The following is a 14178-nucleotide window of genomic DNA, read 5'->3' on the forward strand; positions in this document are numbered from 1 at the left end:
GCTCTTCTTGTTTTGCTAGTATTTTTCAACCAAGATTTCACACATTTTTACCTGTTTAGCACTTGTGTTGTCTAGGGAGGGCCAAACAAGTACATTGGCAACAGGTGCTTTGAGAATCCACATTAATCAATCATGCCAATGAACTGATCAAAATTTGAAACTCCAAAGAGTTAGTTACTAGGATAGAGCAAGGATGCAAACCAAGAAGTTGCTTGTGCAGATGGTGGCAGTTCAGCTTCAGGCATTCTTGGATGATACTATCCATAACTATTTCCATTTGGCTTCCAGTTCAGTTCAGTTTTGGGACTGATGCCACTTTGATTGCCCAGATGGGTAATCTATAACAGGAGAGAGTCTGAGGGAGACTAAATTTGCTGATTCTTTTCTAAGGTACAATGCAGCAGAACCACCCTCCAGTGATTATGATTCTAGCTGTCTAGGGAGTTCCAGCAGTGAGTGTTGGGGGACTGTTGATCAGCCTCAAGCAGTTAATACCATGGGGTTCCATGGGACTGGACTGACCCGCCCTTCTTAAACATCCACATGAAACCACTGGGGGAGATCATCTGAAGTTCTGGGGTGAGCTGTGATCAACAAGAAGATGACATCCAATTCTATTTAGCCTAATAAGGTGGTGTTTCTTCTGCTCTGGATGGGGGTCACACTTCCCCCTTAAGGACCATGTTTGTAGTTTGCGGGGGCTCTGGATACAACCATGTTGTTTGATGCTCAAGAAGTAAGTGTTGCACAAAGTGCTTTTTCTTGACTGCATCAGCTGCAGAGCTTTGTAATAGAAATGGTCTTGCCAAAGTTATCCAGATTCTGGTTATGTTTATGCTTGATTACTGCAACATGTGGCGCCATTTTTAACGATTACTGGGAAACTTCAGCAGATCTAGAATTACAGAGCCCAGACTATTGACTGAGGTGAGCGACCAGGAACATACTTTCCCAATCCTCTGTACAAGGGAACAGTTTGTTCTATAAGGCCTCCAAGCTCCCATTTGAACCTGTTTTCTGTTGAGGCCTTTCTTTCTGTTCTTTCACTATCAAAGATTAGGCAGGTGGCTGTAGGATAACGGGCCTTTGCTATGTTAATGCCTAATTATGAACAACCAGTACCCTGACTCAAGCATGCTCAGTGCCTTCATTATCATCACTTAGGTACTATAGGACCTACCCACTTGAGCTTCTCACTTTAAACCCTTTTTTATTGGAAGAACCAAGTGGACTATTTTTCTTGGAAAGATGGAGGTTTCCCTCAAACAACCAACTAAAAGAAAACACATCTGGTTCTCAAAGAACAATAACGACAACTGCAAAACTGAAGTCCAGGAGTCCAACAAGACACTTTACACAAGCATGACTTAATTCTGAAGATAACAGTTTCCTTAAAAGCAAAATATGGTCCTCCTGGTCCCCAGGCATTGGCTGCCCTTGGTGGGGTGTCATTTTGGTTTTCCTCTGTGGCAGCCTAAACATCAGAGGTGTTTGCCTCCAGGTCAGCAGGTCTGAAGATTAGTCTAGCTAATCTTCAGGTCTGAAGATTAGTCTAGCTACAGAATATAAGTAGCCCTGGGCAAGAAGGGTACAAAAACTCCAAGGTAATTCAGTTGTTGCTGGGACCCCAGAGCAGGCTGTGATCCGACTCAGGTAGCAAGAATTTATTACCAGTCAGAGGCGTCACTAGGGCAGGGCCAAGGGGGCCATTGCCCCCCCCCCCCAGAGCATTCTCATTGGCCCCCTAGGGCTCTTTGAAGGCAGCAGGCGGCAAGCAATCACAGTCTTTATTGGCGGGAGACGCGGGGAGGCTCTTTCAAGGCAGTGGCGAAGCGAGAGAAGGCCGGGAGGGAAGAGGAAAGCGCAGCTCTCCGCAGGCAGGCATCAGAGGGCGAGCAGGCAAACCAGGGAAGGGAGGACGTTGCGAGCCAACCAGCGAGGGAAAGGAGGCTTTAGACGCGCGGGACGCAGGAGGGAAGGGAAGGGGGCAGGCAGGCAGAGAGCGAGGGAGTCCCTCACGCAGGAGGAAAACAGGCGGCATCGGGCGCGCTCGCAGCAGCAAGAGGAGGAGCGGGTGAGGGGTAGCGCAGGAGCATTGCCGGCAGTGCGCATGAGCGCCAGTGCTGAAGACTCCGCACCGCAGGCGCTGCTGCTGGCGGCGGGGGAGGAGGGGGCAGGCGACGAGGACCCGAAGCGGGCTTCTTTCTCGCTGGTTCTCGCCAGGTGCGCTGAGCTCCCCCAGCCGCCGCTCTCGGCTAGCAACTGGTCTTGCACAAGCCCGCGCCGCCGCCAGCGCCTTGGGAGGGACGGACTGATGGAAGAAGTAGTTTGCAGGACGAGCAGCGCCTCTCCTCAAGTTTCGGGACGGTTACCGTCCCCAAATCTTTCGGCTTCTCCAGGCGGAGGCTTCCTTTGTTCGAACGCGAGGGATTTAGCACCTCTGGGCAGCGCACGAGGACTGCTGCTCTTCCCTCCGAGTCCGGCACACTTGGCCCCAGGGTGCAACCGACTTGGCCCCAGGGTGCAACCCACGCACTTGGCCCCAGGGTGCAACCCACCCCAGTGACGCCACTGTTACCAGTGCTAAGCCACTAATCAACATGGGGCAGAATTATATCATAATGATGAGGCAAACACTCTGATCCATGTCAAGGCTAGGAGCAATGGCAAGGGAGGGTTGGTGGCCAGGAGCAGAGGGCTAATTCTTCCCCCATACGTTGATTCCCTCCTGCAAACACCTCCCAGCTATCTACCGGCCATCCTTGTTCTCTTATTACAGTTGGAAACAACCTGGATTCCTTTGTTGGAGTGAATAACCAGGCACAGGGAAAGGTGAAGTCCTCCTTTTCCTGCCTTCTGGCCCTCCCTTGAAATTGCTCTCTGCAGTCATACTATCCAGAGGACTGCGGTTTAGAGATAATATATACGCTGGTATAATTTGCATTTCCACCCTCAGAGGATATTGCACTCACCTGCTTATCAGTGACTGAGTTCCCAAATGTCTGCCGGATACTGGTTTGCAGGATATTTGAGATTCCTTCCATACTGAACCGCTAAACAAAAAAAAGAGAACAAATACTTTAGGGTTTTCTTTTGTTGGTTTCCATTACAGGGTTGTCTAATCAGACGTAGCAGTAGAGTCTCTTCACTTCAGTTTCCCACATCCATGGTAAAGAATTTGTGCAACATGCCATGCCTTTTGTGTATTCATAGATGTTAAGGCTGTGACTAACCTCAACTCTTTTGGCTTTAGAAATCTACATTAGAAATTCAGTATCATTTCTTCATGCAATCACATGGTTTCTGAAGTTCAATATACTTCTTCCTCCCCAAATGGAAAGCTGGCAGAAACCCACAACTGAATCATCCTTTTGTCTCAGTGAGTGCTTTTATTAATGGCTCCAAACAAGTACGCTGAAGGAGCAGCCGGCAAACCGTATCAGCTATGTGAATGTAATTAAATTGCAAATATTTCTCAGAATAAAGGTGGGAATACCATAACAATTAGATGGGCAGAAGATAAGACAAGTGGTAGTAGGAGGACGCAAGCCAGTTTGTGGACCACCTGAAATTTGCAGGTCCCTTGGAGTCTTGCCAAGAACAGTGTGGACCAGGCAGACTTTGATCCAATCCTACCAGGCACTTCTTAAGTTCTTAGCAAGAGTGCAAGCCCAAAATCATTTAGAACAGATCAGTTATGCCTTATCCGTCAATACTAGGAGCATACCAGGAGCTGTATCTGTGAATTTAGAGTACATTTTTAGACCGTAAAGATTCTAGTTTTTTTAAAAAAGAGACTACAGAAGCCTGAAACCAGCTCAGCACTACCCTATTACTGGGTATCTACACAGCACTTACTGTGTTTCTATTGGCTTGTAGAGTACTGAGAGAACACAACACACAAACTTACACTGAAAGAGCCTCTGGCTGAATCAAGCCTTGCCAAAACAGCCATAAAATCCTCACTTCTGAGCAAAGCCCAGCAACTCTACTTTCTTATGGAAGGAATGTTGGGATTTCTCGCCCACCTTCAGAGGCATCTGGGTTGCCCTTTCTATTCGGCTGCTCTGCAGGCTGAGCCCTTTCTCTTTCCTCCTCCTTTTCATAAGCTCTCTGTGCTCCTTCTGCTTGTTCTGGACTTCGATCAGCACCGTGATGAAGGAGTTCTTCACTTCCTTCTCAAACTCCAGCTCATCCCGGCGAGCCAGCTGTTGCACCAGCTCCTCCGAGTAGTCGCGGATGGCACCTTTGACACGATCCAGCAGCTCCAGGAGCTCCACATCAGACATATGCCCCAAGCCTTTGAAGAACCAGAAGAGAAAAACATTGTCTGCTAGGCCCATCACAAGAGTTCTCAACTCCATGTTGTGAAATACACGGGGACTTGGCAGGTGGAGCCTGAGGAAGGTGAGGAGGAGAGTGAAGGGACTTCAATGGGGTCTATTGTCAGAGTCCACCTTCCAAAACAGCCATTTTCTCCACTGACTACATGGTTAATAACCATGTGGGTCCTTAGTGATGAATCACTGGATCCAACTGAACTTTTTTTTCATTTGTTCTCCATAGGTGTTTTCTGGGCATTGGTAGGAAGGGGTGGGGGGGTCTGCATTAGATTACCTTTTGGATACAAACCATCATTATTAAACAGGCGTCCACTGGCGTCTTAAAAACTAAATTTAAATTTATTCCAGCATAACCTTTTGAGACTAAGATCACTTCATCAGATGTACTAGACTAATTTATAGGCCTAATTTACAGACACAATGGAAAGGTGAGGATGGCGGCATGAGGGGGAAGGTTAACAAAGAGGGGCTGGTACAAAACAAGACCCAGTAACATGTACAACAATAGAGAAGCACTGGACCAACTGATTGGGCCATTATTTTTAAATGGACCCTGAGAAACTCTCTCCCATGTCCTCACCTTCACAGGACCAATTATTGTTGAGGGTCTGTGACAAAGCCTGCATCTCTTGCAGAAGGACTGAATCAGCCTGACTGCTGGTTTCTCCACCATCATCGTCCTCCAAAATCTCTTCTTCCTCTTCGGGGTCTGGCGAGTTCTGCATCATCTCCTCGATTTCTTCAATCACCTGTTAAAAGAACAGTAGCATCAAATCATGTAAGAATGATCCAGCTTCAATGCAAAGAAACCATGGATGTTACCATGGAGACGCCACCTGCCAAGAGCGCTGGTGCAAAGTGTGCGGCGGACCGTCCCAACAGCTCCGAAGCATCCCCTTCTGAAAAAGCTTCATGGTGTAAGTAAACCTCCAGGAATATCACCCCGCATACATTATTCAACCAAAAACGTCAGAGCGTTCTTCCAAATGGAGATTTAAAACAGCAGCAGGAAAACATTCAGCTCAGCTGTTGCAAATTGTGACTGATGGGAGGATATTAAAGTCAGGACATATTTTTCTCAGACCCTATTAAGTAAGAGGCTTTCAGGTACCTAAGCATGGGAGGGAAATTGCAGCAGACCTTTCAACTGCAAGGAGAAACACTGAGAAGGGGGGACAAAATAGTACCAAGATGTAAAAACGATTTCATGCTTGATTGACACACACACGATGAGTATGGAGCTAGGAAGGTCAAATGGAAAACATTGGAATGACCCCCATCTAGGGGTAAAGTTGACAACTGTTCATTTATAAAAATGAATTGCCATAGGCTTAACTTGGATACAGTTTTAACACAGCCATTCCTGGTCTTAAAAGCTAGCACTGGGAAGGCTTCAAATGACAGAAGCCACTGCAGGTCTGCCACTGGAACTCCCAACATATCCTCTGGCCCTAAGAAACTACCTGGTTGGAGGAGTGGCATGGGTCAGGTTTGTGGCACTGGGGGTGGAGGAGTCTGACATGCCATTGGGGTGGTTGGAGTGATTCTGGGGACCTGGGGAGAAAATCCAGGGTGGGAAGGGACCCCAGAATCACTGCTACCACTACCACCACCACTGCTCTTCTGGATAGATGGGGCGAGTGTATGCAAGGCAGCCGACAAACCAACTGGCTCCTCTACTTTTTCTGGGGCAGCTGACCTACATGCCCTGTGGTTAAAACCCTTTCACTGCATGAAAATGCTCCCTCTGGTGGCTGGGTGAAAAAAGACCCATATTCTGCCTCATGGCACCTTACAGTCTAGTGCAGGGGTGGCCAACGGTAGCTCTCCAGATGTTTTTTTGCCTACAATTCCCATCAGCCCCAGCAATTGACTATGCTGGCTGGGGCTGATGGGAGTTGTAGGCAAAAAACATCTGGAGAGCTACCGTTGGCCACCCCTGGTCTAGTGAGTTTTTATTTTATCATAAGCATTCATGGGCTAGAGCCCACTAGAGCCTTGTTAAGTCATTTAAAATAGATAGACAGATCACTGACAGATGATAGATAGATGATAGATGATTGATGATTGATGGATGATGATTGATGGATGATGATAGATAGATAGATAGATAGATAGATAGATAGATAGATAGATAGATAGATAGATAGATAGATAGATAGATAGATAGATGATAGATAGATAGATAGATAGATAGATAGATAGATAGATAGATAGATAGATAGATAGATAGATAGATAGATGAGATGCAACATGCCTGGCTCTGATCAAGCAGTTGCGTTTGTTCTTCTGAATGGGGTGAGGTCTAGGGGGATTTTTGTCTGGGTGCCAACAGTGGCTCCTAGCAGCCCTGCATAACAGATCACATGCCCTAAGCCATCCAATAGGGTGGAGGTTGCAAGTGCCATCTCAGTCTAACCCCGTCCCCAACAATAGCAACTCTGCGCACTTTCAAAACACTTGAAAGGGGCTAAAATGGGATGTTAACTGTAATTTTTCTCCCATAAGTATTCTTTCCAGTGTTACCTGTTGTGCATTTTATGGTGAAGCATATTTTAAGCATAAATTCCAGAGTAATTCAAGCAAACTCTCTTTCCTTGTTTTTGTCTGTGTAGTTTAGCTACTGTTAATGGAAGATGAATTATTTAGATCACCGTGTACACATTCTTAAACAATAATTAAATGTAATGTTCAGATAAATGTCTAAAAGTTTTCAGGATCTGATGTGTTTTCTTCTCTGCTTGTCTTAAAGAATTAGAATTCAGTGTTAAAAACTGAGGAAACACTGCAATAAAATGCATACTATTAGGACACAAAAGAAGCCCCTAATGAACAATGAACTGGTATTTACTGACTTTAAATCTTTTAAGTGTTATAAGATGCTTAGTGTTATAAGATCCCTTTACTACATCCCATCATGAATATACTGTGATGTTTCAGAGGAAATGTGCAAAGCCACCTTTAAGCCTCTCTAGCAAGTAGGTGTTGAAACATTTTTGCAGCTTTGAAGCATGATTACTATCAGTCAGCACATAGCGATTGGTATAGGCACAGAATACCAGGCACTGTCACCACATTGTAAACTGCACCCTGTTCACAAATGAAAACTTCCCTGTTTACATAGACCACCCCAAACCACAGCATTTGAATCCTGATTACTAAACAGAGGCCCCCAGAGCTCTGGAACACTTGGAAAATCCTGTCCCTACTGCAGGTATGTGAAAGAAGGACACAGTTACATGCACATTTTCAGAGGCATTCTCCTCTTTGTATCTTTCCATGATGGAAGCAGATTACACATTTTGTGGGCAGTTCTAAGCTTCACAATTAATGTGGATCAGAGTTTTGGATGATGTATGACTTGATTTATGCAATCCTCCACATGATTTATGAATCCTCCACATCCTCCACAAGGTTCACATGATCCTTTCTCCATTTTTGGCTTTCCTTTCAAATTCCCCTTTAATCCACCCATAGTGTCCAATAACTTATAAATAAGTAAACTAAAGTTGCCACCTTCCCCTCCAAAACAGAATAATAACTCATTTTGAACTACAGTTTTTAACGCTAAGTCTGCCTATTCAGATGTTACAAAAACTAAAAATGAGGTTTTCCAGAGGAATTAGAGGAACACGAACCTGTTGCTTGATTCTGATCCCCCCCCTCCCAAAAAAACCCTATGGTTTGCAAGTTTTATATGACCAAATGGCTTTTCCTCCACAGGCTATATTTATCAATCTCCTTCTGCACACTTTCACCATGGTTACTTCACATACTCCACGAAGTAAGGTTCAGCAATGAACACAGAAATCTAGATCACTGCCCTGGTTGGAGGAGAAGCCAACATCATATTCATTCCAATTCAGAGTTATGTATTTTGCCCACTGCCACTCTTTTAAAAGGAGAGATTTTGGGCTGTATTTGTCCTCTCTTATACATATTTTGCACAAATTTCAAAATACCAAGCAAGTAGGCAAACCTTGCCATGCTGTTGTTTGTTTCATCCTGCCTGAAGAGATGTGGTACTGATTCAGCCACAGCACTCTCCATTTATTATGAGAAACGAAGTACAAAAAAAGCAGGAAGCATGCATAGTTCCACAGAGTAACAAACAGAAACCAGAAACCATGACTGAGCTTCCAGGAGTCTCAAAACATTAATGCTATCTTTACTTACTCTCCACAGAAGAAGATTATATTGGATTTAAATCCCGCCCTTCACTGAATCGCGATCTCCTTAACCTTCCTCTCCCACAACAAACACTCTGTGAGGTCAGTGGGGCTGAAAGAACTTTCACAGAAGCGGGCCTTTCAAGGACAACTCTGCAAGAGCTAAGGCTGACCTAAGGCCATTCTAGCAGCTGCAAGTGGGGAATCAAACCCGGTTCTCCCAGATAAGAGTCCGCACACTTAACCACTACACCAAACTGGCTCTCTGTGACAGATGGCAAATGGTTAAGGCTTAACCTGGTCTGAGAACCTTGAGTGACAGGGGATTCAAATGGAATTCTTCCATTGAGAGAGTCAGTTAGGAAACGCAGTTGAGGGTTAACAGTTAACAGTGGGAGAGCAAAGCAGACAGTGTGAGGATCAAGAAAGATCCTGAGTTAGGGAAATTGGAAGCTAGCCCATCCCTAACAAGTCTGAGGGAAGTAGTTCCTGAAAAGATGGGGGGCAGAGGACTCTAGCCAGTGAATAAGGAAGGAAATCGGACTTTGTGTGAATATTCCTGCCTTCATCAACTTTAATATCTGTGAGACAAAAAAAGTTTATGCTTCAAATGGACAGCTGTGTTGGTCTGAAGCTACAGAACAAAGTTTGAGTCCAGTGGGACCTTTAAGACTAACAAAGTTTAATTCTGGGTATAACTTAACCCCACATGTTAAGGGGAACCTAGCTGACACCCTCCCCCCTAGCACTACCCTCTGTCCCTTACCTCGGAGGTATGAGGAAAGCCACTGTAAGACTACCCCACGAACTCCTATGTCATCAAGACTGGGTCAACAGATCATGGTTGACTATGTTGAATGCTGCTGTTAGGTCTAACAGACTCAGAATCACCAACCCAACTCAGTCCAGCTGCCTATGTAAATTGTCCACGAGGGTGACCAATGCTGACTCCATCCCATGGCGAGGGAAGAAATCGGATAGCAATGGGTCAAGTGCCAGTGTGTCATCCAGGAAATGCTGGAGCTGCTCAGCTGCTACCGTCTCAGTTACCTTGCCCAGAAATGATAAATTCGAAACTGGGCAGTAATTGGAAGTATCTAGAGCATACAGGGATGGTTTTTTCAAAAGCAGTATTACCACAGTCTCTTTCAAACCCAAACCCAGGGACAGGTTGATAATGTCCGTCAGAGAGCCCCATAGTTCCTCACCACAGGCTTTATCCAACCATGAGGGACACAGATCCAAGAGGCACGTGGTAGGCCTAACAGCATCCAAGATCCTGTTGACATTGGCTGGAGACAGCCGGCTGAAGTTGTCAGACACTGAATCCAAAGACAGCCAAAGGCCCTCCACTTTGTATACTGTATATAATATTTATGCCTGACATTTTTATTATTGATTTATTAAAATTAATAACATGCAGGCTTCCTTAGGGGGCAATTAATTAACAATTTTTAAAAAATTAATGGTACAATTGCTTTAATAAGAAAATCCTATTCCATCTTTGAGATTAACTAATGTTTTTATTTAGACACTATGAGCTTTTGTAAACTAATCCCTATTTTATCAAAATATAGTGTAATTGATGTAGTAAATCATAGGGTTTAAAAGTTCATGCTCTAAAAATAGTGAGTGGTCTTAAATGTACAATGGGATGTTCTTAATAATATTTTCTAAAAGTACAACCACCCTTGAATAATTGTTAGACATTTATTTACATGGTTTTAATATTTAATTTTGGAATTTTGTATCTTCGCACATTGTAAGCCTTGCTCAATGATGGATATAAACTTCTACATAATATACATAGCAACCACAAAGAGATTATACCCAGAATTTCAGAAAGCTGACCAAGGTCATCTTCAGAAATGATGAGACCTTATTTGCCACAAGGGGACTCACATCCTTCTCAAAACTGAATTTAAAAGTTACAATGCCTTACAGGAAAAAGGGAGAAAAAGTGTCACCAATTAATTTCTGTCTTTTATCAAGCCAACTATCTTATCTCCCTACAAATAATAATCCAAAAACACTCACTGCAAAAAAAAAAAGAAATGCCACTTGAAGTGGTGTAGTTCTGTAGCAGCTCAATGAACTGGGGATCATTGCCATGGAAACCAAGAGAAATTCACAGGTGCAGCCAAGAGCTGCTCAGTGTGGAATAAGCTTCACACATTAATGACTGATTCACACCATAACCTGAGAGAAGAAAGAGATGGTCTCAATGGGCCAAAGGCTGGGGATTCTATGCAAGGCAGATAGCAAAGGATTCTAAGGCCAGTGTTATGCAGAAGACCTACCCATAAATCTAATATTATCCAACTAATGTAAAATCTCATTTGTACACCAAACATTCATAATTTTTAGATTCTAACAGAAACTCAGAGGCACAGGTTATCCTGATGTGGCTCAAGAAAGCTTTTTCACATGCACAATTTTGTTTTTGCTGCTAGTTATGCATAGAGACAAGGAAGTGTGCATTGGGCACTAGAAATCTGCCCTTTTAAAAGAAAAAATGAATTTTAAAAACTTGCTTTCCTCTCCTTTTACAGTGCTAACAACAAAGCAAGAAACCTAGTTTCAAATATCAAAAGTCAACAGAAGTGAATGGGTTAAATTCACTCTGTCTTCCCTGCATGGCCCCAAGGCAAACAGAGGCTACGCAAGTCTGCAGTTAGCAACTTCCAGTTTAGCACTACCTACAGTTTGCTGTTATGTGTTGGAATCTTTTATCATCTGCTACCAAAATGTTAGGGAATACATGCTAAATTCAGAGGTTTGGAGTGGCAGTAATTGGAGTCGAGGCTTAAGCTTAACAAAAGAAATAAAGTTTACTAGAAAACATCAGGATAGGGTACTTGGGATAAAACAGAAAACAATCTAGCTTACCAGCTAGTTCTATCTACGTCTTATCTACATGGCTACTTCTTTGTCTTCACTGTTCTTCTCCCCAAAAAGCATTTCGCCAGGAAGAAGAGCAATAAACCTTGCATACAAGATCAAAGCATTTCACACCTAACATCCTCTCTAACCAATGTTGTGTTCACAACTTTCGCGGGCAAAGTAAGAACCATCCCACAATTGAGTTTAGGTCACAATACATCACTTCCTCTATCAGGTAAACAAACAGTTAACTATATAATGGCTGGAATGTGCATAGCTTGCATTCCAACATTATGTGATATATCCAAACCAATAAACTAAGGCTTTGCCTACAAATTAAGATTGCAAACTAGCTGCAGTTTGGATTTGTACAAACCTGGCACAAGCTATAGTCTGTTGGTATTGATGTAAAGCCAAACTATGATTTTCAATAATAAGGAAGGTACAAATTGTCTTTAAAAACATAAGAGGTGATGGAATGCACAACCACATCTGATGATGTTGCACTAGAAATGGCCAGTGGTCTCTTCTCTACCAAATGTCCACTGATAGTTTCATTCAAAGGGGTATATGATGGCTGTCACTGTATGTTGATTAAGTCATACTAAGAAGGGATCATGATGTTGACTGGAAAGTTCACCTTTTGCAAAAACATATTTCTGAGGTCCTGACCTTTGACTTCAGAAAAAAACAACAAAAATGTAGTGCATTAAAGAGGCCCAGTCTCATAGGATATATGGAATGGATCTGGATTGCTAAAGTTACCTTGTAAATGGGATTGGGAACTGGGAATGTCACCAGTGATAATAAGTGTATTAATTGATGCCAGGAGACAATTTAGGTTCCAAAACAGAGATATCTTTTGGAAGCTGAATGGACATTCTTAAAACAAGGGGTTATTAATGATTACCCCCACACACCCTTTCCAAATTTGTTTATCATTTCAGGATTGTACTATGATTATGCTATTGGATACAGAGGAGTAGCTCAAGAGACCAAGAGAAGATGATGTGATAAAAAAAATTATTAACAATTAATCAAACAAGTAGGATATGATTGGCAGTGTTGACAGAGATGCTAGCAGGGATGAGTTGGAGCTGTAACATTTCATTAGGAGCACAGTCTTGAAATCCTTTACTTTGGCAAAACACCAGCTTCAGTGTTACTCAAACTCTATTGAAGCTTCCCTAGATAGAACTTCAAGGCTCAAAGAGCAGCAGAGATGTGTACCATAAACTTCAACAATGATTAATAATTTATGCCATGAGAGCTGCCCTTTGCATTCAGAAAATGAGAACAGCAATTTGGTTGTGCGCATGTGCATTAATGTGCTTTAGAATATCCTGTTTAAGGCATAGTAAAAAAAAGTTGCATTGTACCAATGGCACCAATTCATTCTCAGACATTCCTCAAATGGTCCTTTTTTTTCTCTTGGCGATATTGTTTCAGACCCTCATGGAAACTGTTTTCAATCACATATGAGCTGTCAGATGCTACAGCAGAATATACATCAGTCTCAAAAGAAAGGCAGGAATAGAAATAAACACCTCCTTCTCCACATATTAAAATGTGCAAAAGACATGTGCAAAATGTTCACAATAGCTGCCATGGAGCAGAAAGAAAACAATGGAAAGTGATATAAGTAGTAATAAACCTGTACAGATTTTAAATTTGCTCTCTGATGCCTGCAACAGCACAACATTTGAAATCACTCAACAGCCCTTTTCAGATGTTCTATGCACGTGCAACAAATACACAGAAGGGGAAAGCGGGATTACAGCCCTTCATAGTCACTGGAATAAAAGTGCAGAGCCTCAATTAATAGGGCTTTCCCCACCTGATGGGTTCCCAATTGCATGGAGAAGGTCCTCTGTGCATCGGTTTCCTACATATGTTTCTCACATGGGGAAATCCCACTCACTTCACATGAACATTAATTGTACATGCTTAAAACATTTGATGAGTGCTAAAATGGCCCAAATTAATTAGCTGCCCAAATACTGTTACGATTAATCTGCAAAATAAACATGCTGAGTAAGGGAAGAAGCTGGTGGTTTATATGACACGATGGACAAGCATAACCGCTTTACTAACTAACATCTAAATGTTGACCGTGCTGCAGAGATAAGCCAATTCTCCTGACAATGTGGTGGAAGAAAGATGGCTTCTTAGAATTTCCATCTTTAAGGGCATGGCATATACCTGATCTGCTGTGAGTAGAGGCTCCTCGTTAATACCAGAATCATTTTCACTCTTCTCATTAAGCTCGTCTTCCTCCTTCTCACGGATCTGAAGGGAAAAAGAAAACAACCCAACCGCATTCTGATTGAGTAGCTGGTATGGGCTTAGGACGCGGTTTTGTCTCCACTGATCTTTTACTGCACAGACTCCCCAAATATTCTATTTTTTAAAAAAAAAAAGAAGAGTTCTAAGAATCCGTTATAAAGGATCCACAGCATTTTGCAAAAATCAAAATTGAATCATCATCCCTTGAGATGCATTGCAAGCCCTTCATGCAGCATGCTTTGATGGTTCTGCTTGCCCTCTCCCTGAGTGGAGAAAAGAAAGCACTGGAGAGGGGGAAGTATAGAGTGGGAAATTCAGCAAAATAAGCTTTCAGAAATGTAGGTGCCTCCATGCCATCGATGAAGACAACCAGCTACGACTGTGCTCTACAATGGTTCAGAAACATGTGAAGAGAAGCAGTCACACAAAATGCTGAGTGTGTGCTTTCATTTCAATATTGAAATAAGTTCAGCCAGTTTCTGGGGGGAGATGTGCAA

General features: G+C 43.1%; 1 protein-coding gene across 2 annotated transcripts in view; it reads right to left on the bottom strand.

The window, feature by feature from the left end:
* The window catches only part of FEZ1 (fasciculation and elongation protein zeta 1), a 62942-nt gene that overhangs the window by 4452 nt on the left and 44312 nt on the right, over positions 1–14178 (bottom strand). Inside the window, exons 4-7 of one of the 2 annotated variants that reach the window (XM_060251232.1) lie at positions 13598–13684; positions 4924–5092; positions 4029–4300; positions 2973–3053 (exon numbers count right to left, since the gene is read on the bottom strand). In XM_060251232.1, coding sequence (XP_060107215.1) covers positions 2973–3053; positions 4029–4300; positions 4924–5092; positions 13598–13684 — 609 coding nt within the window. The remainder of the gene's footprint in view (positions 1–2972; positions 3054–4028; positions 4301–4923; positions 5093–13597; positions 13685–14178) is intronic. The other variant, XM_060251233.1, reaches the window with a different exon arrangement.

The sequence above is a fragment of the Heteronotia binoei genome, chromosome 12, assembly GCF_032191835.1.
Source record: "Heteronotia binoei isolate CCM8104 ecotype False Entrance Well chromosome 12, APGP_CSIRO_Hbin_v1, whole genome shotgun sequence".
NCBI lineage: Eukaryota > Metazoa > Chordata > Lepidosauria > Squamata > Gekkonidae > Heteronotia > Heteronotia binoei.